Source organism: Barbus barbus, assembly GCF_936440315.1.
Source record: "Barbus barbus genome assembly, chromosome: 35".
NCBI classification, from domain to species: domain Eukaryota; kingdom Metazoa; phylum Chordata; class Actinopteri; order Cypriniformes; family Cyprinidae; genus Barbus; species Barbus barbus.
The window spans coordinates 8,898,555-8,923,474 of NC_136763.1; the positions used below are offsets into that span (position 1 = coordinate 8,898,555).

The 24,920-nt window shown below is 35.5% G+C and overlaps 1 protein-coding gene across 1 annotated transcript in view; it reads right to left on the reverse strand.

The window, feature by feature from the left end:
* The window catches only part of LOC306854831 (voltage-dependent P/Q-type calcium channel subunit alpha-1A-like), a gene marked incomplete at its 3' end in the record, with an annotated part of 144,837 nt that overhangs the window by 60,323 nt on the left and 59,594 nt on the right, over nt 1-24,920 (reverse strand). The window contains exons 4-5 of the mRNA XM_079393076.1: nt 12,258-12,382; nt 11,817-11,956 (exon numbers count right to left, since the gene is read on the reverse strand). Of these exons, the coding sequence (XP_079249202.1) occupies nt 11,817-11,956; nt 12,258-12,382 (265 nt within the window). The remainder of the gene's footprint in view (nt 1-11,816; nt 11,957-12,257; nt 12,383-24,920) is intronic.

The window sequence follows — 24,920 nt, forward strand, 5'->3', positions numbered from 1 at the left end:
GTGTTTTGCAATACAATATGAACACAATAAGTACATTGTACTTATTTTTTGATGTGAGTACATAGTAGTTAAGGCCAAGATGAATACATTATCAGAAAATTTTTATTCTGGAAGTGAACTAATCCTTTAAAGTGCACTCATCATTGAAAAATGCCAATACAATTGTTAAAAACTAGTAAATTAAAAACAGCAACCAGAGTTATTCTAAAATGTTTGTCAAATCATAAGAAAAAAACTGATTTCAGTGCCATTTGTGATTCAGACACTCATTCTCTCAACTTCTAAATAAGTCTCTGTACTTCTCACAGTGTTTGGTGAGGTAGTCACTGCCCTCTCTCTCAGCACCAGCGGGAGAGTCGTGTGAAGGGAATAAAGTGTGATTTGGGAAACTCTTGAGAGGACAAACTGAAAGACACACAGTTAGCCCTGAGAATGTAGAGTGGTAAAGGGAAAGAGAAAGCCCCTCGGCCCCAGAGAGAGGGCGATGACAGGGTGAGATAGAGGGATTCACAGGAGCGACAAGGCCTCCGTCTGCTGGGGAAAACCTGACAATCAATCAGAGCACACACACTGACAGAAGGTCTGGTGTTTGTAACGTCACACAAAATAATCCTTCAAAATACATGTAATAACCCAAATCTGTAAAATGACTGCAAGGTATTGGAAGAAAGGGTGTGGTTACGTCTGGTAGAAGTTAGCGAAATAGCTCATATTGGCTGCAGTTTATGCGCATATATGTATGTGTATGATTATACTGTTAGATACATATGTTCAAACGTTTACATGCTTTTAGAATGTTTCTAAGATTAGATTCCGTCTCGTTCATTTGCTTTAAAAAAAAAAATGAGGATGACGCTCGTGGAAGCCTCTCTCCAACATAACGCCACCAGGTCTCTCCCCATTCACGGCATCACCATAGCAACCGGCGATTCCTCTTTTACCAGCCTCCTCTCATTCATAACCGTTGCCGTGGCAACGGGCCCTCTGTCATTGATGGAATCTCGTTATTGCCGCTGCAACCGGGCCAGGAGTGAGAGATAAAGGGCCCCCTTTTGATTGATCTCTGTTCCGTTTCACACGGCGAGGATTCTCTGACTGACCACAGTGTCTACATGCAGTTTATGTTCATATCTCATTAGTGTGTCCTCTACATGTAGCTCATGTTGTCTGTGCACGAAATCAACCCGTTTTCTGTGATAAAACGGCGCAGGAATCCTCCAGCTTTTCATTGCAGCTGAATCTAGGTCATCCTGATATGCAGCTAAACTCTACATTATTCAATGCTGTGCACTCAGGCCCGTGCGTCTGGGAATACAGTGCAAGTGTGCAGTACATGAGGGTGTTTGTTCGGGGAGTCTGACAGGGATCTGGTATCACAAATCTTGTTTCTTGAACCAGAATTTGTAAAAACAGGCCTCTTGTTTACGTCAAAGTGCTGGTATAGGTTCCTTTTTTGTTAACTTCTCATATTCTGCGTGAGGGTTTGATTTGATCAGCACAGCTACAGACTGCTGAAAGGGTTCATTGTTAACTCTGGGAAGAAGATATTACATCATTTGTTAATATTTATAATACATTTCTTAATGGTATTATTCTCTTCCTCCTTGACTTCGCTTTTTTCCTAGTCTTAGAAAAAGAAATCTAAATATAATTTGAAATACATTTATTTAATGCTAAGTTCACTACAAATACATTTACATATTTATGTACTTCATCAAAATACCCTGCAATTGTACTTTTACTATACTTAACAGGCATGCTTAAAGTCTGCTAAATTGGAGCAACTAATTTTGTGCTTAATGCGCTTTAATTGTGTGGAAGTAGTGCTGAAGTCCAACTAAAGATACACTGAAGTATATTTGATTGTGCTAAAGTGGAACTATTGTAAGTATACTTCAGGTACATTTGAAATATCTTGCATTTAAAGACCGATATTATTCAATAGTGACATTAAAACACATTTTAGGCTTAATATTAAAGAAATGTGCATTCAGCACAAGTAGTACTCCAAGTAAAGTTTAATTATATAATTATATAATTTATTATATCAGTAAGTCTCGAGCGATATGTCAGTAAAAATGTTAATAGATTTTAACTATACTTAGTATGAAATAGTTTTTAAAAAATATATTACTTTTTTACTAGGGTAGTCATTGCTAATGCAGACATCACTTTCATTATTGCTCATATTTTTGACCCTGGACCACAAAAACAGTCATAAGGGTAATTTGTTTTAAAATTGAGATTTAGACAGCATCTGAAAGCTGAATAAATATGCTTTCCGTTGATGTATGTTTTGGATAATATAGGACAACTATTTGAAAATCTGGAATGTGAGGGTGCAAAAAAAAAAAAAAAAATATATATATATTGAGAAAATCTTTCTTAAAAGAAAAGTTCTTAGCAATGCACATTACTATAGCAATAAAAATTAAGTTGTTAACTAACATATATTCTAATATCTTCTACTAATCTAATGATTTTTGGCATAAAAGATAAATTAATAATTTTGACTCATTCAATGTATTGTTGGCTACAAATGTACCCGTGTTACTTATGACTGGTTTTGTGCTCCAGGGTCACATTTAAGGTTATGGATTTAAATTAGCCTTTAACTTAAGGCATTACAGGTTGGGGTGTAACTTGACCTGCACTTTTTGAGCTACAGACAGTAATAAAATACACATCATGAGGCTTACTGAGGTAAACTGTGTATGTGCATGTATGTGGCCTTCTCAAGGACAAGAGAAAGAGCGACTTCACCAGCACACACATGCAGAAGGTGCATGTTAACGCATGTAACATGACGTGTGTTGTGAGAAAGAGAGATAGAGAGAGGTTTTCTACCTGTGTGAATATTGTACCACTGCCATCACTTCCATTATCATTATTGCTCTGCAGTCATTTAGAAAAAGACATCTTTCCCTTCACCTCCATACAGACATTAACCACACACACACACACACACACACAGACCCTGAAACACACTTACTCTAACATCAACACACACTCCACAAACACACTTCACTTAAAGTGCATCTATTCCTGAAACACGCTTTTAACCTGGTGTCCGGTCGACGCAATTGTTCCTTTAACACAGACATCACTTCCTGGACACATTCTCAAAAAAGATTTCATATCCATGTAGATACAAGAACACAAGATTACACTGCTATTTTAAGACTTTTTGGAACTCTAAGCCATATTAGAGAACGGACAGGAAATGATGCAGAGAAGCGGAAGATGAGTGTAAGAGGCAAGCCAGATTCCAACTCATGCCATATGAAAGAAAAAACACAAAAAATATCTGCCAAGATACCTAAAAATAGTCTGCTAAAATTTTTTTTTTTTTTTAAATATATATATATATATATATATATATATATATATATATATATATATTACTTCCATAAACTGACATATTCTAAAAAAATAAATGTTGGGTGGGTTTTTATTTAATGCAAATTGATTGGCTCGTGAAAAAAGAAAGTTAAATACCAGAATGAAGCTTGGCGAGTTGAAAAATAAGAGGGATTTGTGATCTCAGCCTAGAAAGGAAAGTTGTGTCAGAGGCAGGGCAAGTTATAACTTACTGATTTAAGATTACAACAGTAAACTTTGGAATGACATGCATAATTAAGCATAATGCTTAATGTAATGCACTTTAAAGATTTTTTGAGTGAATACATTCACAAAATGGAAATAGTGTGTACTGGTTCAAACATAAACTAGACTGGAGCATGCATGAGTGGATTGCATTGACATGCAAACTACAAAAACTGTAAACATCTTTTTATTTAATTAAAGGTGTCCTAATGCTGGTCCATGGCGTTTCAGCCCAATGTAACCACTCATATTGGTCCATATTTACATTTAAATGTTCCTCTCCTCCATAACATTAAAATAAGTGACTTTCTGTGAGTGTTTGGACAGAGGGTGACGGCGAATCAGAGAAAGTAAAAGATAAGCAGAGAAAAAGCAGAGAGAGTGGTGTCTTCTCTGGCCTTCCACGGTTCTCTCTTATTACATAACATTGCTATGGAAACAGCTGCGCATGGCAGCGCAAAGGTGTGTCCAGAAACTGAGAAATCTTCTACAGACTAAACCATGGTGTTATTCTCTTGGTCTCGCTCACTCTCTCACTCTTTTCCTCTCTGTCTCTCTTTGCTGTGTGTGCCAGTAGTGAAGTCACAGATTGGCACGGAGCAGGCAGCCAATAGCCAGCGCAGTCACGACTCAGGAATCTGCCAAGTAAGAGCTGTACATTGGCAACACGTGCACAAGCAGTGGCAGTGGTAATACAGAGTGTGATAGAGAGCTAATAACAGTACTGGTTCAAAATGGAAGCAGTGCTAAATGGTGCAAAATTAATTGAAAACCAAAAAAGATCAAATATATCAAAATGAAGTAATAGTAAAACTATTCAAATTAAAAAAAAAAAAAAAAAAACTAGAAGTATTACTCATATTTTTATATAATATATACATAAATATAATCCTAGCAAGCAAGAGAGAGAAAGAGAGAGAGACAAGGAGATGATATTTACACTGTATGCATGTATGCGTGTGTGTATGTGTGTGAGTATATACTGTATGGATACACACACACACATACACATAAGTAGTTCTACATGGTGTAGAATAAAAAAATCAATTGAATTGAATGAATTGAAATGAAAAACTAATATTAAAGTAGTAACTAGTAGTTTACTAGTAGTAACGTATTACTCATGTTTTTATATAATATATACAGAACAAATAATGTATCATATTATAATGATAATGATTTCACACACACACACACACACAGTATTATTAGTATTATTATAATATGATATGTAACCATGATCCATAATATAATGAAAGCTGCATTCTACCTGTATATATATTATTTACACACACACACACAGTGATATTAATATTATGATATTAACACTATAACAGTACTAAATAAGTACTACTAGATGATGAAACAAAAAATAAAAATATAAAAATTAATGAAAACGAAAAACTGTATATTAATACAATATATTATGTATATATCAAATAAAATATGCAAACATTAATATACATGTCTTTGCATACTCTAAGGTACAGACTCTAAAATATGCATACATTAATATAGATGTATTTGCATTAGGTACAGACTCACATTCACAGATAAAAAATAAATAAATCTTGATGCTGGGGAAAAAAAGGCAAGTTCATGTCATTATTTGTCAACTACTCAAATGCAGATTCAACATGAGCTCTTTCAGACTATCCGCTGTGACCAGTGACCGCTCCGTGACCAGCAGCAAACTCCGCTCAGAGGTCATGAGAGTCTGTCACTCTGCTGTCAAGCTTCATTGACATCTTGATGTTAAATCTGCGAGGTGAAACTAAAATGTAGAACTAGAGCTTTGGAGCTGATGGAAAGGCACTCAGGGGAGAACTGCAACCACGGCCCTTGTGAGAACCAGCATCCGTGTTCAACTGACACTAAAGAGAATTTCAGACACTGAAAAAACAGACGACCAAGGCTAAAGGTTTAAGCATGTGAGAAGGAACAATGAAATGAAATCAGTCTCTAATATCCTGTTAATTATGTTCCTACTTATTCTAATAGTGGTTCTATATTCTATTCAAACACAAAGCAACTAATATTACTCAGAATTCAATAGGGCTGAAACAATCTAACCCTAGCGTAGCAGCCAGTTTTCATTATATCACAGTTATAGTTATTATATTGGTCTCTTCAGAGCATTATAACTGACATGTACCCACACTTTTAGAAATAGACAATCATATTTAAAGTGTTTGTTTTGCGTTTCTGCAGTATGAGGAAATAATTGGCTCTGTTAACCAACTTTAAGACCAAGAAAAATCTTCTGCAAGCTGGTAATGTTGGCAGTGGACTGAACAACTGTGCAAGCAGTAAGCAGTAATCCCACTATGGCTAGCACCCATTAACTGCCTGTTATTAAATCAGGACTACTGAGTAAACATCACATGTTTTTTTTCTGATTATTCATATGCCACTGGGCCACTTAAAATAGAAAAAGAAATGGTCTAAAAGTATGGGCCTGTGTCAGAAAAACATTAGTAATTAAGTAAATAAATTGTAATATGTTAATAAATAACCTTATTTTGATTTAAATAAAATGATAAAAAAAAAAAAAAAAAAAAAAAAAGTAGCTAAATACAGTATAACTAAAATGTATGGAAGCTTGTTTCCACCACAGGATAAAAAAATAAAAAATAAAAAAAGCATCTGAGACTTAATATACAATTTTTTGGTTTCTACCATGAAAAAAAAAAAAAAAAAAAAAAGGTATTTATTATTTCATTGTTGTGACATTTTCCTAATTTTTCTCATTGTGACGTTTTTATCTAATTAAGTCAATATCTTGCAATCCTGTTATATTGCTCAATTCAGACTTTTTTCTCATAAGGTTTAAATTGAATTCTATAAAAGCTTCTATAAAAAATAAAATAAATGTTACTTTATTTTACAGCGTCCTTGTTACAGTGTAACTATACATTTACAGTAAGTACTGAATAATATTAACTACATGTACTTACTGTATATGGTTAGAGTCAGAATGACGGTTTGGTTTAGGGTTAGTTGCACATAATTGTGCATAATTTATTTGTATTACTACAAGTATGTAACGTGCAACAAGAACAATGTAAAATACAGTGTTACCGAATATACTGAAAAAACTAAACTAAATAAAAATAAAATAAAATGGTCTCACTTTATTTTAAGGTACAATTCTCGCTAATAACAAATCGTTTAACTACGACTTTAGCTTTAATAGTTAGTAAAGCAGTTGTTAAGTTTAGGTATTGGGTAGGATTAGGGATGTAGAATATGGTCAGGTAGAATAAATGTTTTATAAGTACTAATAAACAGCCAAAATGTTAATAATAGGCATGCTAATAAGCAACTAGTTAATAGTGAGAACTGGTCACTATACTAAAGTGAAATAAAATAAAATAAAAAAGTTCTTCTGGACAGACAGAGAAAGAAAATACAGGATAACTTCACTTTCGCGAGGAACTCAAGATGACAGACCAACATGACAGAATGTGTGCGTGTTTGTTTCAGTAGGTAAAGGTGTGTATGAGTGTGACTGTAAATAGAAATCAAAGCTGCAGGAAGCAGCATGGAGGAGCATGCATTTTATCATCAAAGTGCAGCTCTTTCTCTCTAACACACATATACACACACACATACACACACACACAGTGACACTGCTGTGAAAGCCAGCTGATGCTTACAAATGTGTCCAATGTGCGTACACAACAGTCAACGGTGAGTAAAAATGTGTATTGAGGATGTAGTTAATGATTAGCCATGTTCCGTTTCGCTGCTGTTTGTGTGTGTTAAGATCTGCCCGTGTCTAAAAGCAGGGCTAGTTGATTGATCATCTGCAGTAGTGAAAAGCAGGTTACTGCAGCAGCTAACGTAAACACACACACACACACACACACACACACGCCCTGCTCCTTTACGTTTCCCTCGTTGTCGTTCTCTTCCTCTCCCCTTCCACCTCTATCCTCCATGTTCTAGTTTTGCTCCCCACCTTCCCTTCATTTCTACTTTCACTAGTTCCCTGTTAAACAGACAAGAACTGCTGGTTGCATGGTGTGTTTTGAATGCTGGTATGTTGGTGTGCCTGCTAGTCTTCTTAAAGGGACAGCTCACGCAAAAATAATTCCATTATCGTGCGATCGTTAAAAAAGTGTGTTCTATATAGGGCTGTCGCGATTCGTCGATTTTAGTCAACTAGTCGATTTTTTAAAAATCATCGACTTCATTTTGCTCGCGTCGACTAACTGGCAAAATACTGGAAGTATTTCACGGACGAGAATCCATAAAACACATTTTTATACTATTTTCCAAGGCTGCATGATATATTAAACCCATTTAAAAATCATAATTAAGCATAATTGTGAATTCACAAACGCTATGATTTAATTAAATAATTAAATGCGATGCCGTTCTAACACAGTATATGCGTTTATTATAACGGTCATCTGGGAACGCAACGTGTGCCATTTCATCAGATTTGTAAGGTAAATCATTTATAAATCTACACAAACACAGGAAAATACATCGCGGTTTCAAAATAAAAGCTCAAACCCTCATTCTACTTTACACGATTTGATGTCCACATATTCATTTCATTACAGTAGCTATAGCATTTCTGTCCTAAAGAAATGGCCAAATATTAAAGATTAAGTGGACATTAGAATTAAATGGTGGTTGGTCAATATTAAAGAAGGATTAGATCGCACAGTAATGTGTAAAAACAATTGTCCGGCTGTTGGCGACCCCTGCAGGCATTTGTTGTAATGTGTAATGTACATTAGCTCTATTGTTAATAATACATTATGTATTTTAACAGTTTTGTTCAATAAAACCATTTGATTTATTGCTTTTGATAGTTTATTTGAACTAATTATTGCATCATTGCTATTATATATGTACAGTTGGGCAAAAAAGTATTTAGTCAGCCACCAATCTTGCCTATTGCAGATTCAGTCTTCCCAGCCTGGTGCAGGTCTACAATTTTGTTGCTGGTGTCCTTCGACAGCTCTTTGGTCTTGGCCATAGTGGAGTCTGGAGTGTGATTGGATTCCATTTTAATGGTTCCATTAAATTTTAATAAATCAAAAACATCTCCAATTAATTGATTTTATATTTTAAAAAGTTTTTTTTTTTTTTTTTTAGAAATACTGCAGTTACATTTTTCACCTAAATAAATTCTGGTAAATACTACTTTAAAAAGTGTTTTTGATCATTTTATTATTAGTAGACTAGAACACGTGGATATGTTACTGAACTTTGATTTCAGTGATTTGGACTATGAGATGGACACTTGCTTCTTGCACTCTATGTTCCACTTTACTTTTGCTTTAAAAAAGGATTTCATAGAAATTTGGATTTCATTTGGTTTAATAAAATATTATTAAGTATTCTTAGGCTACTGTTTTTCACATATTACATAGTAGGGAAGCATTTGATTTCAGACACAGCGATCTCTTAAAATAAGTCTCTTTTGCTCACCAAAATTGCATTTGATAAAACAGAGTAAAACAGTAATATTGTAAAACATTATTACATTTTTTTAAATAACTGTTTCTATTTTAATAATTTTTTCAAAATGTAATTTATTTCTGTCATGGAACAGCTGAATTTTCAGTAGCTATTACTCCAGTCTTCAGTGTTGTGTGATCCTTCAAAAAACATTATATGCTGATTTGGTGCACAAGAAACAATTATTATTACCATCAACGTTTAGTTTTTGCGGAAACCATGATTAATGCATCCTTGATAAATAAAAGTACACATCTTTGAAAAAAACAGCAGTATGTGTATAAAAGGACATTCATTGGAATGTCCAAGTTGCTTTTTTCATACAAAGTCAGTGATAATATGGTAAAAATGTGTCACTATTTCATTTTATTAAAAGGAGAAGTCTGGACAAAACACTTTTGTTCCATGTATAAAAAGAAAACTATACAGGCATGGAACAACAAGTAACTAATGACAAATGTGCAATACTTCTTTAACTAGCTCAACCAGCAAGCCTCCCTTGGTCAATCATAATTATCATGCTAGTTGACCATAATTTTCCATCTCCACCAGCAAGACCAGCACTAAGCACTAACAGGGACCAACATGGAAATGAAAGATTTTCAGGGTTTTCACTAGGGACGCATCTCCGTATCGGTATCGGCTCCGATACTGGCATTTTCTGTGGATCGGGTATCGTCAGACAAGACCAATCCAAATCCGATATTTTGCATATACTCTTCTGTGTTATTGTTAAGCTCCACGAAAGCACAAAAACATTATAAAGCACCATAAAGTCAAAGTCCAAGTGTTCTGAGGCTGTTCCACAGTTTAATGTGAGGTACAGATGAATATTTAAGTCGTTAAACTCAAGTTCATGTCAACTCTTCTCTCCGCTGCGGCTGTCTGTCATCTTCCATTCAGCATTCAAACTGCGTGTCGTGTTCGGTTACAACAGTCAAGGCAATGAAACTCTTCAAGAGTGCTCAATAACTGAGATTTAACAGTGTTAAAAGAAATGGCTCAGACTATCGCACAGATTTAATAAACTACGCATCAATATCTCTTTCCTTAGTGCTTTGAACTTCTCTATGCGGAGCGCTGTGATACTGTGTTGCTTCAAGCGCATCATTTTGCGCACGGGATGCACATAAACGCTTTGTGCCGCTCTGTATTGGAGCTTTTCTTATTATAATACTTTTGTGCAATGAAAGATTATTTATAGCGTTTCTTGTTCTGTCCTATGATAGGACAGAAAAAGAAAGGCTTTTAATAATCTAATGTTTAGCACAGTAATGGAGGCAGCAACATATGATAGATATGACTCCATTTAAAAGAAATATATTTAAATTTTATAGTTTATATTTATATATAAATACATTTACTTATTATCATTCATGTATTTTACAACAATACAAAGAGCAGTGTAACATTTTACCAGATTTAGTCCTACACTTATTCACTTTTATTTGTTCCCTTCTAAATCATGTTATTTATTTCACTAAATATTCAGATTTTATCAAATTGTGCACTCATGATTTTTCTAGAATAACTTTTGCTGCTAAATTAACCCCTAATATAGTTTATAATAGTATTTTTGTCATTGATTATGATTATATATTTTTTCAATTGTTATTTTTCATTAAAATGAAGTCATATTTAGTAGATTGTGTTTAACACACACAAGAGTGATGATCAGGTCAACACACTGAGGTATAGAAATTCTACACTGATTTAAAAAAAACAAAAAACAAAAATCGGAATTGGCCGATACTCAGAATTTCCTGGATCGGATCGGATCTGAAAAAATGGTATCGTTGCATCCCTAGTTTTCACTCCATCTTGGATTCTTCCATTAGCCTCTGATCTCCTCCTCCTCCTCCAGCTATACATCTTTTAACATCAACCAACACCTTCTCTCTCTCTTTCTAATTTTCCAATATTCCAAAGCCCAGGGGAATGGAGTAATGTAGTCACATGGCCCTGCCTTCTTTAGCACTGCAATACTACAACACATCCCCCCTACACACCCGTCTGTCTCTCTCTCTCTCACTCTCTCTCTCTGCTTCCATGTGAGGTGACATTTCAGACGTGCCCTGATGGTTGCTCCCTACAGTGCTGCTGTGATCTGCCTGTGTTTGAGAATCCACATGTGCGTATGCGTACATGTGTGTGCCTGTGTGTGTGAGAGAGAAAGAGTGCTCATTAAGGCATGATGAAGCCAGTGTCCAACCAGACCTCTGCTGTGTACGTAGCATTGCTTCACACACAGAGCTCCAGAAGGGGCGTGACTTTCTCTGGGCTAATTTAGGCCATGCGAAAAGTACATCTTTTTGTACGTGTTACAGATAATGTGCAGTCAGTCGGGGTAATAAGGCAATCTATAATCAATTTTATACCTGAGTTATGAGATTAAAAAGGCTGAAATGTTAAACACAGATAAAAAGTATTTGTATTGCTTTGTCATCTTTGGCTGCATGCAAATGAAAAATAATGACTACTGTAGTCTGAATCATGAATAAATGACTCTAAAAGAATTGATCAAAAAGAGCCACAAACTCCACTGACAACACAAATCATACAAAAATATTTGACATCAGCATGCCACTATTGACCTATCATAATCAAGTGTTTCATAGAGCCATCTAATAATTGTTTATATTGACTCATAAATCGAGAAGCTCAAATTCTGTTTTATTATATTTCACCATGACACCAGACGCCAGAGTGTGTGTGTTTGTGTAACTCACCCTGTGAGCACCACTACAAAGTCCATCACGTTCCAGCCGTTTCTCAGGTAGGAGCCCTTGTGGAAGGCAAATCCCAGTGCAAGAATCTTAATGCCCGACTCAAAACAGAAAATTGCAATGAAATAGGGCTCTGTGTCATCCTGCGAGAGAAAGAAAACCACATATGGAACTATTATAAAAAGCGTTTTCACGTAACATTCTCAGTGCTTGACAGTTTTTAACTAAACTTTTACTGTGTGTGTGTGTGTGTGTATTTGTGCATCTACACAAAGGAGCAGTTCACACAAAAATGAAAATTAAATCTTAGCAGATTTTCATTTTTGGGTAGGTTATAGTAGTTTTAACTAGCTGTACATAAAAACAATAGTCTATGCAATGTCCCCATTTAAATTTAGCCCAGTAAATGTGTGTGTGTGTGTGTGTGTGTGTGTTCCACTTTACCAGTCGTTCTGACAGTGGAGTTTTGTCTCCGTCTGGTAAGTGTTGTTCAAGAGCCAGTACGATGCAGTTGGCAATGATGGTGGTCAAAATCATCCACTCAAACGGAGTAAGAGTCAAAGTTAAGGCTAAAAACAAGCTGGATTCATCATATCAAACATATTTAAATGCAAAAACATTTTTAAAATGACTATGCAAACATAAAACTGCATGAACTTTGCAAAAAAATAATCACAGTGTAATGTTGAAAAATTATTTTTTATCATACTATAATGTCGAGAGTAATATAATAATATTAGAACAAAAACAAATCATGCACATATAGTGTTGTCTTCTTGCAGAGTTTGGATAAACCATGTGCATTCAAGTGAGAGTGATATAGAGCTGTCATGGGCTCACACTTATACATACAAAAATAAAGACACACACACACACACACACACACACACGCACAGGGCTGTATTAACACTTTAAGCCCTGAAGGCATTTTTAAAGTTTAAGTTTTTAAAGCAAAATACCCCTACTCAAAAGGTAGGTATCGTTTGATAGAAATTTCTTTCAAAATGTTTTGAATTTTTTTTTTATTACATTTGGATATTAGCATTAAGTATTCAAAAGTTACAGCTAGGGCTGTGACAGTGGCAGATTTTTACCACCGCGGTAGGGATTCTGTTGGGGTGAAAGAAATGCATTTGTCCGTGTTTCACTCCGTCTCTAATTGCGCTCACGGAAAGCGCTCAAGAAACAGTATCTCTAATGCGGCTCGGTACGCTTTCAACTCGTTTTTTTTTTTAGTAAGAGCAAGAGACTATACGACATTCACATTACGTGATTTGGCTGATTTTTACGTAGAGAGCGTGACAGCGCACCACATTAAAATAAAATAATTTTCATGGCCAAAGTCAAAACGAAACTAAAATTAAAACATATTTGAGAGCAAGGGGGCCCCCTGGTGTTTCAGGGGCCCTACATAGCTTGCGTATTCTGTGTATAGGGAGGATTGGCTCTGTGACGTCACACGCATTACCGCCGGTGGCGACGCGGTTGACATGGCGACCGTCACAGCCCTAGTTACAGCATTTGGAACCATGGTAGCCTTTTTGACAAACGGAAGGCATTTTTAATAATGTATCAAATTTTGTAATTATATGAAATTTTTTACAATCTGTGCATGTTCCGTGGATTTACGAGCGAAAACACCATATGAATGCTACATTTGTATATACTAGGCTACATGCGTGTCTGTGGGGTTCATGTGCTATAACGCCATGAAGAATATATTTAGATCTGAGCGATATTATGCTTGTTGTATTCTACTGTTTGATAGATTTTTTTACTATGTTCTGTAAAACATTTTTTCTTATTTATTAGAAAATACGACTTAAGAGTGAATCAAATTGGCTATATGCATTGTATAGTTCAGATTCAAAGCTTTCACTTGACATTTTGTGTTGATCAAGGTACTTGACAAGTCTTGAAAAATATGATTAATTTTTTCACCACTAGGTGGTACCTGTTGGCGATACACTCAGCACTTGTTAAGAGACATGCATTAAAAAGCTCAGTTTCTCAGCTTTAAAAAGATACCTATTATGTGTTATTCCATTCAGTGGTTCCTTAGTAATTTGATTATGAATTTTTCAAGGGGAGGAGTGGGGTTCCTGCTGGCGGTACACTTAAGGCTTAAAGGGTTAAACAGATGAGTGTGGACAGATTCAGCTTGGCTGTAATTGAGCACTCATTATAAGTTACTGTATGTCTCTTTACCAGCTGCCACTGCCACTGATACACAAACTCAGCACTTGTCATAACCACTTATGTCATGCATGTGACACGTAAGCACACACACACACACACACACACACACACAAATACATGCAGTCACTATGATGACTACTACACACTCCAGTAACATTTTATAATATCTTCAATTAAATTAATAAATATTTACATTACACTCACTCAGTCAGATCATTTGTTCATCTACATCCAATCTATAAAAAAATGTCATGAAACATTGATACTAGGTGTGTGTGTGTATTCATATCATACAAAAAATGTGTGTATATATATATATATATATATATACATACATACATATGCACGCAGACAGTATTGACATCATAATTTGCTAGACAGAGTTTAAAACTGCTATTTTATATATTTTATTTATTATTTATTAAATACAGAAGCCCTAGAATGTGATATAATATCCTGTTTCTCACTGTGCATTGGAAAAAAAAAGGTAATGGAAACCATTTTTGTTCAGAAATTGCTAGTAAATTTCACAATAAATTACAAACTACTAGCACATTGAATTAAACATGGAATTTTCTTTTCATACTCTAACAATATTGGTTTTATTTGCAACTTTGAAAAAGCACTTTTACAGTGTGTGAGCCTCAGCCTCTTAAGTATGAGACTATATTGCAGACCACATCTGTCTTATTCTATATGCATTATGCAAGCATGTGAACATGGCTCCTGAATTCACCTCAATCTGTCTGCATACAGTGTAACACACAGTTCTGTTTAAATTACATCAGTTATTTTGTGAAGCACAAAGAGCAAACAGACCTCTCAGCGCTCACATCATGACTAACTTATTCCTTTGACACACACACACACACACACGTATTTATTCAGAGCTCATTGAAATCACCAACACACAGTTAGCTCAGGGCTAACATGGCTAACAGTACAGTGCATGCTGGGAGACTTAAAGTGGTATCCATAGCAACCACTCGAGCGCTAAAGTGAGCATGTGCAGAGTGGATGTTCTGAGAAACGAAATGTGGAGCATTTGCGTAAACCCTTCATGGCAGAAACCACAAATAGAGATGCTGCAGAGTGCTACACACTGAACTACTAAACAACCCAAATGTTTCCTTCTGCGTGAAAGCAAATCTTCCATCTCCTCATTTCAACAGTCTTCTCTCTCGCTCGGTGTCTTTATCTACCTACTAATATGCAGTCGCACAATGCTGATGATACGTTCCTGAAAAATAATATTCAGCTGGAGTGGTAAAGATGTCTGCAGAACATACTATGCCCTTAATAATTCACATCTCAATTTTAAGACTCGGATAGAGAGATAGAGAGCGAGAGAGACAACAAGAGACAGAAGGAGAGAAAAATCAGACCGAGAAGGAAAACAGTGAGAATGTAGATGTATTTAAATGAGGAGAAAAAGAAAAGGAAAGGCAGAGAAAGCTGGCAACAGAGAAAGAGAGAGAGAGAAAGGCAGAAGAGCTGTGAAATGGAGAGTTGGCTAGCGTTTGAGAGAGTCTACTGCATCTCTCCATCAGCAGTTTAAACGTGTATTAGACTAATAAGAAGTAGTGACGGTGCCAGGTCCCTCTTTCAATCTCTTTTGCTTTAATTAAAAAGTCTGTGCACAGATCCAACACAGCCAAAAATATACAATGTTTTCCTCCTATATATATTCCCACTTCTTATACACTGTCAGAAAAATGGGTACAGTTGGGGTACATTTGTGAACACTTAGGGTACAAGTACTGTGGTCATATTCACAACTACCGTTCAAAGGTTTGGGATCAGAAAGACTTTTAATGTTTTTTTTTTTAAAGAAGTCTCTTCTGCTCATCAAAGTTTTCAGCATTATTACTAGTCTTTAGTGTCACATGATCCTTCAAAAATCATTCTAATATGCTGATTTATTATCAATATTGAAAACAGTTTTTGCTGCATATTATTTTTTTGGAACCTGCAATAATTTTTTCAGAATTCTTTAGTGAATAAAAAGTAAAAAGAACAGCATTTATTTAAAAAGAAAAAAAAACATATTTTGTAATAATATACACTACCACTCAAATGTGTGAGGTCTGTATTTATTTATTTTTAAGTTATATCTTACAGTATATTAAAATAGAAAACCATTATTTTAAATTGTAATTATATTTCGCAATATTACTGTTTTTTCTGTATTTTTGTTCAAATAAATGCATCCTTGATGAGGAGAAGAAACGTCTTTAAAAAAAACATTAAAAGTCTTACTGATCCCAAACTTTTGAATGGCAATTATGTACCATTTAGGGGTAAATAAGGTACAAATATGTTTCCAATTGTCAAAATGTCCAAGTCTGTACCATTTCATCTCCAAAAAAGGTACAAATCACTTGTGTGGGAGAAAAGATTGTTCAAGACTGCCAAATCCTGCAAGTAAAGAAATAGCTCTATTTATATACATTTTTAAGTATTGGATGCTTTCCCTTTTTTTTATTATTATTGGTAACACTTTATAGTCAGATTTTATACTTTACATTAGTCCACTTCCTAAATGAACAAATTAAGAATGAAAAACACTACTAAAACATTACTTAATTTTAGTCAATATTAATTTCAACATTTACAAAAATGCACTTTCTCATATTGGCAAACTGTTATCTGATTAGCTGAGCAAGTACTTCCAGTAAAACAAACTCCAGTCCGCATTGCTGCTAATGTTATTTGGCTACTTGAGACCTAACCTTAAACCAAACCCTAGCCTTATCCCTAAAAGACAAGTTATCTGCATTAAAAAAAGGATGCCCCCAATGGGAGGCTTTGTCAGATTCAGCTAATGTTTGAGAGCAATTTTGTCCCAAAAGTATAGTTGAGAAAACACATGCATACAGTATATGCGTTGTAAGCACCCCAACTGTAAATTTCTTTTTGGCCTCATTAGTGTCATTAAAACCTTCCCATGACCACCTCTTCTTGTCCCTACATGCACTTTTTGCATCACCTCACACACACTAGTACTTGTACACTCCCTTCCTATGCACACACTGCATTTTCAAGCATCAGCATATTGATGCTTGACTGCTCACAACTAAAAACTCAATATTATATTATCAGAAAGCACTCGAGAGGAGAGGAGAGACGTTTAATATGGTCATTTAGCCCTCCAGGCTTTAGAAACTTTGCACTGGCAGCGCTTAACAGGCAGCAAGTCATGTGACCTCCATTGTCTGCATTATGCATTAAGTTGTTGCGCATTTCTATAAGTTGGTTCCAACTTTGTCGCATTACTCTTGTCACACCGCCAACTGAAACAGAAAATGACTGACTTGTCATTCGCCTTGTTTGTGTGTGCAAGTGTTTAATCTAAAAATTCAAGCTCAAATAAACACTTCCGCCACTTCCTGCAAGAAATCACAGTAAGAATCTCATTGTAAGTTTGACCTTTGAGTTAACAGGACTTCTTGATGCAGATAACTGCATGCATTTAATACACATAGACGTCTAGTAGTTTGTTTTATTTGGTGGTTTCAGTGCTCTAGATTTGAGCTGACAGTGTGCTTTAGGGGGAAACGGAGCCGATGAGATGAACACATTTCATCTGAAATAAAACAAACAACCTTACAAATTAAATGAAAGAATCCACAAGACTCAGCACAGGGTCTCGCCAACAGAGGAATTACTTGCCTCGATTTCCCATTATCTCTTTCTTCTTTGGCACACAGTGGTCTTCCTGTCTCCATCTTTGCATTTTTCTTTTCTCCTTATGCACTCCAAGATGCGCAAGCGTGGGAAGCAAGCCGGCGTGTTGGTCAGGCTCAGACAGTGTGGCTTAAGAACAGCGCTGCCTAGTATCCATCTGGCGAATCTATGCTTTCTCCCCAACAAAATGGACGAACAACTTCTCCTCTCCCAGACAAATAAGGACTTGTCAAATTCTGATGAATTCTGATCACTGCTGCTTCAAATGCTCCAGCATCCCCATCCCAAAGAAACCCCAAATCACAAGGCTTAAAAGGTTACTCCACCCCAAAACGAAGATTTTGTCATTAATCACTTACCCCCATGTCGAGATATCTTGGATCGAACAAAGCTTTTACGGGTTTGGAACGACATGGAGGTAAGTGATTAATGAAAAAATTTTCATTTTGGGGTGGAGTAACCCTAATGACTACAGAACTGTTGCTCTCACACCTGAAATCATCTGAAAAACTGGTGTTAGCTCACCTGAAGGACCTTTATTAGACCTCCTTTAGTTTGTTCTTCCACCTGCACATGAAAGACTACACCTGTACAAAACCCTCTGTTAAGCTCCTGAAGTTTGAAGATGACACCAGAGTCATCAGCCTCATCGACGATGACGAGTCTGAGTACATCACTGTCTTGAAGAATTTGTTCTAGGCTATATAATTATTTTGATGTATAGATGTAACTATTGCATTAAAAACGTTTCTATATGAATTCAATGTCAATAAATTAAACTCAATGTACTATTCAAATTGATTTGTGATGTCATACATGCTATTATATATACAGTGTAAAATACAGTGTAAAATGCACACATCGGATACGGGTCACTTTTAAAAGAAATGTAAGCACGTCGTAATTGTATTGATATTATTTTTATTTATTTATTTTATTTTACTATCTGTGTCTTGTCGCTGTCATTTATTTGGCAATAAATCTCATTCTGATGCTGATTCTCCTCGATTGCTCTGTTTTTCTTGCAGAGGGACCTGAAGCGAGCGTGTGTGATCCATCATGCTAAAAAGCCTTCAGTTATGAATTCCCCCTCCTGTTCCAGATACGCTACACTAAAAATAGATACATGACAGATTAAAGAGCTTGCTCCTCTCCTCCTTGAGACCAATTTCTTTCACTCTGTTGCTCACTTTTTCAGTTGTTTTATTATTATTATTATTTCTGGCATTAAATTCTTCTGCATGCTGTTGCGTTCAGGTCTTAAGTGACTCTTGATTCACAGACATTTGTTCGTTACTCCACTGTCTTAACGCCCTCTTCTCTCATTTCCCCTCTCTCTCTAACGCCCTCTCTATAGCATTCTTCCTCCATCATGGATCCCTTTAATGGTTTTCAATGCGGTAAGCCTGTGTTAGCCACCGAGCTGACTGCTGGATGCTAACTGCACACACATGAGGGCTGTTTCACTGATGCAATATGCAGAAAGATCCTGATTCTACAATCAGAGTAACATTACACTCAATACCAACACGCTCATATAAACAGTAGACTCTAATGCATCTAAAATATGTTAAAGAGATAGTTTACCTAAACATTAAAATTCCACCATTGCCACCATTTATTCACCCTCATGTCATCCCCAACATGTATGACTTTATTCTATGAAATCCAAAAAATATTGCTAAAAATAATAAGCGATGTTGCTTTGGACCCCACTGAGTTTTACTTGTATGAACAAAAATATTTTGCAAAATATCTTCACCAAATTAAAAATATATAAGAATAATTTTTGCGGGAGCTACCCCTTTAAGCATTGCTCTAGATTCCACTTCCACTCAACCTTGAACACACACACAAAGTATATATATATATATATATATATATATATATATATACACATACAGAAACAGTAGCACACGCCATCCACCTGTGTGATTTAAAACATATATGTATTTGTTGCCGGTGACCATATTGATCTGTTCTGGTTGAGCTCTTGTTTGTTGTTATATTGTGATATTGATATAGTTTATATAGTGGATCCTCTATACACACTTTGGTTTCAACCACAATTTTAAGCCATTCTACTTTACAGCAATGAGCTGACTGTAATATAAATATGTCGCATGCTCATTTTCCAGAACCTGCTGCAAATTGTCCAAAAACATTAATTAATTGATCTAATCCTATGGAAAATAACATGTAGTTGTACTTGTGAAATAAATTAAGCTGTATATTATGTAAGAATGTAAATGAGGACTCTCCTGCCTTGTTCTTCGACTTATTCTGTCATATATTGAGAAAATACTATCTCACCCTGTGTATTGTTCTACATCTCTTACATAAGTGTTAAAGGGGTCATCGGGTGCCCATTTTCCACAAATTGATATGATTCTTTAGGGTCTTAATGAAAAGTCTATAACATACTTTGATTAAAATTTCTCAATGGTAGTGTAAAATGCACCTTCTTTACCCAGTCAAAATCAGCTCTATTTTCATCAAGCCGTTTTTTAGTCCATGTCCCTTTAAATGCTCATGACTCTGCTGACCCCGCCCCTCTCTTCCGTGGGGTGATGAGCAGTACTGTTTACTTTAGCCGCGAAACTGGCTAACTAGCACATATTGTCTATATTATATATTGGCTGCGTCCGAAATCGCATACTACTTGTGTAGGTACTACATTTGGATTCAAACGTACTTCTCGACCAAAAGTACGTTCTATATAGTATGAATGTGGGTAGTATGAATAGAATTCGGACGTACTACATCCGCCATGTTGATGAAGTCATCTCATCGATTTACAACGTTTAAACTTTAATAAGTCAGCCGTTTACTTGGATTATTTTAAACAAGTGCAATTTAACCACAATGAACAACGTTTTTCCTTGAGGTACTTGCCCTTGAAAACAGCCGCGCCGCCGCTTTCCGCCATTTTTCGAATATGACGCCTCCTCTCCCGTGGCCTCATGGGATAGTAAAGTGTCCATTGTATGCCTACTACAGAATTCGGGCGGAAGTAGTAGGTCATCCGGGTAATTCTCGCCTACTGTTTTTCGAATACTTTGAATTCGGACATACTACTCGCCTCGCATACTGTTTTTCGCATACTATATAGTAGGGAAGTATGCGATTTCGGACGCAGCCATTGTGTTTTTGCTGTTTTGTACATTGCCTATTTGGATATTTGTATTATTCTTTATTATTTGTGTCCTGTTGCTGTCTCTCTGTTGCACTTCTGTCACTAAAACAAATTCCTCGTATGTGTAAACATACTTGGCCAATTAAGCTCATTCTGATTCTGATTCATATTAGGAAAGGCGATTTGCAAAGATTAATAAGAAAACGCTATACTCACTTCTTCTGTAGATGAAGCTGGATCACGAATGATTTGTGCGAATGTAGACGCATTTAGGCAGATCGGGGATCGGTGCATTCACTTCAAAGTGAAAGTAACGTTAATCCTCTGCTTCTTCAGCGGCTCAGATGTTGGGAGCAAATGATGCTTTATTCATTATTACATCCAACAACAAAACACCTCAATCGCTTAATCGCTTAATCTTGTCTTCCCCTGCATGGCTATTTTGCAGGGCAGGTTTTTTTTTAAACCCCAAATTCTGTGTAAGCACACAACTTTTGAACCAAAAAAAGTTAAAGAATATTGTCACCGTTATTGCTCAGGAAACAAAGATGAGGAACTATGTGGGGTAAGTTGTCACAAGTCTATGATAGGACTTTCACAAAAATTTGGACAATGAAACAATTATCAAGCCAATTTAATGAGCTAAAAGGTAATATATTACACTACTAAAATGTACACTATCGTTCAAAAAGTTTGTGATTGGTAAAATTGAATGGCTTTTGTTTTTATTATTATTATTATTAATATTATTTGTATTTTGTACAGTCTATTTAATAAAAAATACAGTAAAACTGTTATATTGTGAAATATTATTATAATAAAGTAACTATTTTCTATTTTAATATATTTTCAAATGTAATTTATTCCTATAATGTTAAGCTGAATTTTCAGCAGCCATTACTCCAGCCTTCAGTGTCTTCAGAAATCGATATGCTGATTTGGTGCTCAAGAAACATTTATTATTATTATTATTATTATTATTGTCAATATTCACAATTTTGCTGCTTAATACTTTTGTGGAAACTATGATATACTTTTTTTTTAGGATTCTTATAAATGTATGCTCTGCTGAATACAAGTATTCTTTTTTTGACAACTAGCCTTCGGTCTCCCAATTTGCTTCCAAACAACCCTGTGAAAATGCCTCATGTGTGTGTGTATTTATATGTTTCAGGCTCTCTCCACAGACATTCACTCATTGTTTCTGTCACAATGCCTTCACTCAATTTTCATATTTACAGTCTGACGGTCATTTTGACATGCCTCCTTTTCACTCACTCTCTCCACTTCAGTTTCTCTCTCATTCCTCCATTTTTCCTTCAGTCTTTCCACATATACCTTTTTCTCTCCAGTTTTTAAAATGTCAATTCCGGCACCTTTCACACCCTTGACATCTGCATGTTTCTCTCTGTCTTTCTGCTGTATATTAAAAAGCTTTTAGTTGCTTATTCCACCCTGTTTTCTCTCCACTCCTCCTCGTCTTGTCTTTTATCCTGCCCTTTCAGCCTTCCTTCCTTTCCCTCCTGCATTTCAGCTTCCTTCACGTTCTCTCGCTCTCGTTTGAGAGTGCTGCACATCAATCATACAATCTTAATTCAGTCAGAGCGTTGCTGCCGCCTCAGCATTTCTGCAGAGAGAGAGAAGTTGGAGGGAAGAAAGAACATAAACAGTGGCGGAACAGACGGAGAGAGAGCCCCTAGTGAGAGAAACCGAAATGGAAAGTAAGAGCAAGAGAGATAGATGGGTGTATAAACAGAGAAGAGAGAGAAAGAGAAAACGGGAAATGCGGAGAGGTGTTGGAACTGAGGGTGGAGGGGAAGAAGAGATGCAGTGTTTTTTTCCTGTTTGTCTTCAAGTGGGCTTTAAGAAGTAAATTATCCTCATCTGACTCAACCACAACCGTTATCATGTGTTTGCATATCATACAACAGACATGCATGCACACACAAGCATAATTAAACACTCCACTCATTTTCAGACATGCACACACATTAGTAGAAATTTACAAAAAAAAAAATAATCTTGGTTTGGGTGGCCCCCTGGTCAGTGTCAAAGTGTTTTGGGTCAAGCCATGGTAAATGCTTAAATATTTGCTCATATACATGTGGTTTTATAAAATAAAATAAAAATGTGTGTATTTATACGCACACACATTTGTATTTTATTTTATACTAAATTAATAAAATATAAAATAACAAAATTATTTTAAAAAAATCATATTGATTTTTGGCATCTAGATTATTAGTAGTGGTAGCATAAATATATATATATATATATATATATATATATATATATATATATATATATATATATATATATATATATATATATATATTAGAGAGAGCGACAGTGCACAAGAGATATGTATACTCATATATGATAAGGGTGAACCAGTGTTGCCAGGGTTGCGGTTTTCCCACACAATTGGGCTATTTTGAAAATACAGTCGTGGGAAAAATGAAAAAAAAAAAGAGCTGTGGGTTGCGATTTTTCTGGGCTACTTTTACAATGTACCGCGGCCGCCCAAAGTGTACACATGTGATCGCAAAAGGAAGTTATTACAAACACTCGATGGTGGTTTAAAGTGAGTTCTGAGTAAAAGTGTACTATTAATCTCATAAATTTTCTTATGTAGCATGATGATAATGTTAGCTCTAATGCACCTGCAGAACAGGTCCAATTCATCTTCATAATGCATTTTGTCATATTACGTCATGTAAGGTTGCAAGAAAATATTTTGTTGTATTTATATATAAATACTTTTGATAATAGTTGGGTAAATGTATACTGGGATTGAAGCGATCATGGCTTGGTAAACTTTTTATTGCCAGTGTAAAGGCTGATAATGGCTGAAAAAAATAAATAATAATAATAATAATATTATTCGCAGGGACTTCGCAGACCCCTTCAGCAACTTTTTTCTCCCCCTCTTCAAAAAAGTGCCTAGCAACAAATCTTTACTTTGCCCAAACCTTATTTAACCTTAGTTTCTGAGACTCGCTGGTACTGCCGCGCAAGCGCGAGCTCTTGCTGTCCCAGCTCCCACATATACACCTCTCTCTCTCTCTGTGCATCTGCTCTGTTCAGCGAGCGGCAGAGCGGAGCAGCGTTTTCAGTTAAACAGATATTATGTTGATTCTCTAATTTTTCATGCAAGTATAGCCGAAATCACAGCACAGCTATTGTCATTATCTAATGTGTATTTGATTTTATCAGACGACGGCTCGATTATCAGGATTTTTGTGCAGATTAACATCTTGGAAAGGAGAGCTGGTAATGTAGCCTAGTCTTAATGTGTCGTGTTTCAGTCCCTATTTCATATTCATTCCGTTGTCTGACAACAGAAACAGTAAAAGATATCAATGAAAACAGTTTTATTGAGAATTTAGCTGCATCAAAATACAGTATGTGGGCACAGAGAGAGAGGTAAACAAATCTAATAATAAATAATAAATGTTTATTTTGCATGTTCAAAAGAAGAGCTGCCCTGTCCAGCAAAAATGTAAACAGGTTTGTAAGTAAATTGCCCAGTGCAAAGAAAGAGAAGAAATGGGAACCTGGTACTTTTTTTTTTCATGTGTCTAATAGACATGAACATGTTCTTTGAAAAACATCTATGACCTTTGAAAGATGTCTACTCCTCATGCTCTATGTTGACTATGGTTTCAATAATAATAAACATACATTTGCATACATTTGCAATATTTTCCATATTTGTCCATGCCCATGTCGATTAGAGTATTAAAAACTTGAAAAGTATTAATTTAAGGTACATTTAGAACAAATAAAAATGTGTGATAAAGTTGCGATTAATCACGAGTTAACTCATGACAATCATGTGATTAATTTTAATAATTAATTTTAATCGATTGACAGCCCTAATATATATATATATATATATATATATATATATATATATATATATATATATATATATATATATATATATATATATAAATAAGCATACATACATATATATAGTGATCACTATTTGGACTCTAGAGTAGCCAAACTGTATATGTATATGTCCATGAATACTGTCTACATTGGACTACATGCATTACATTACTGTGGTCAAGCACTGA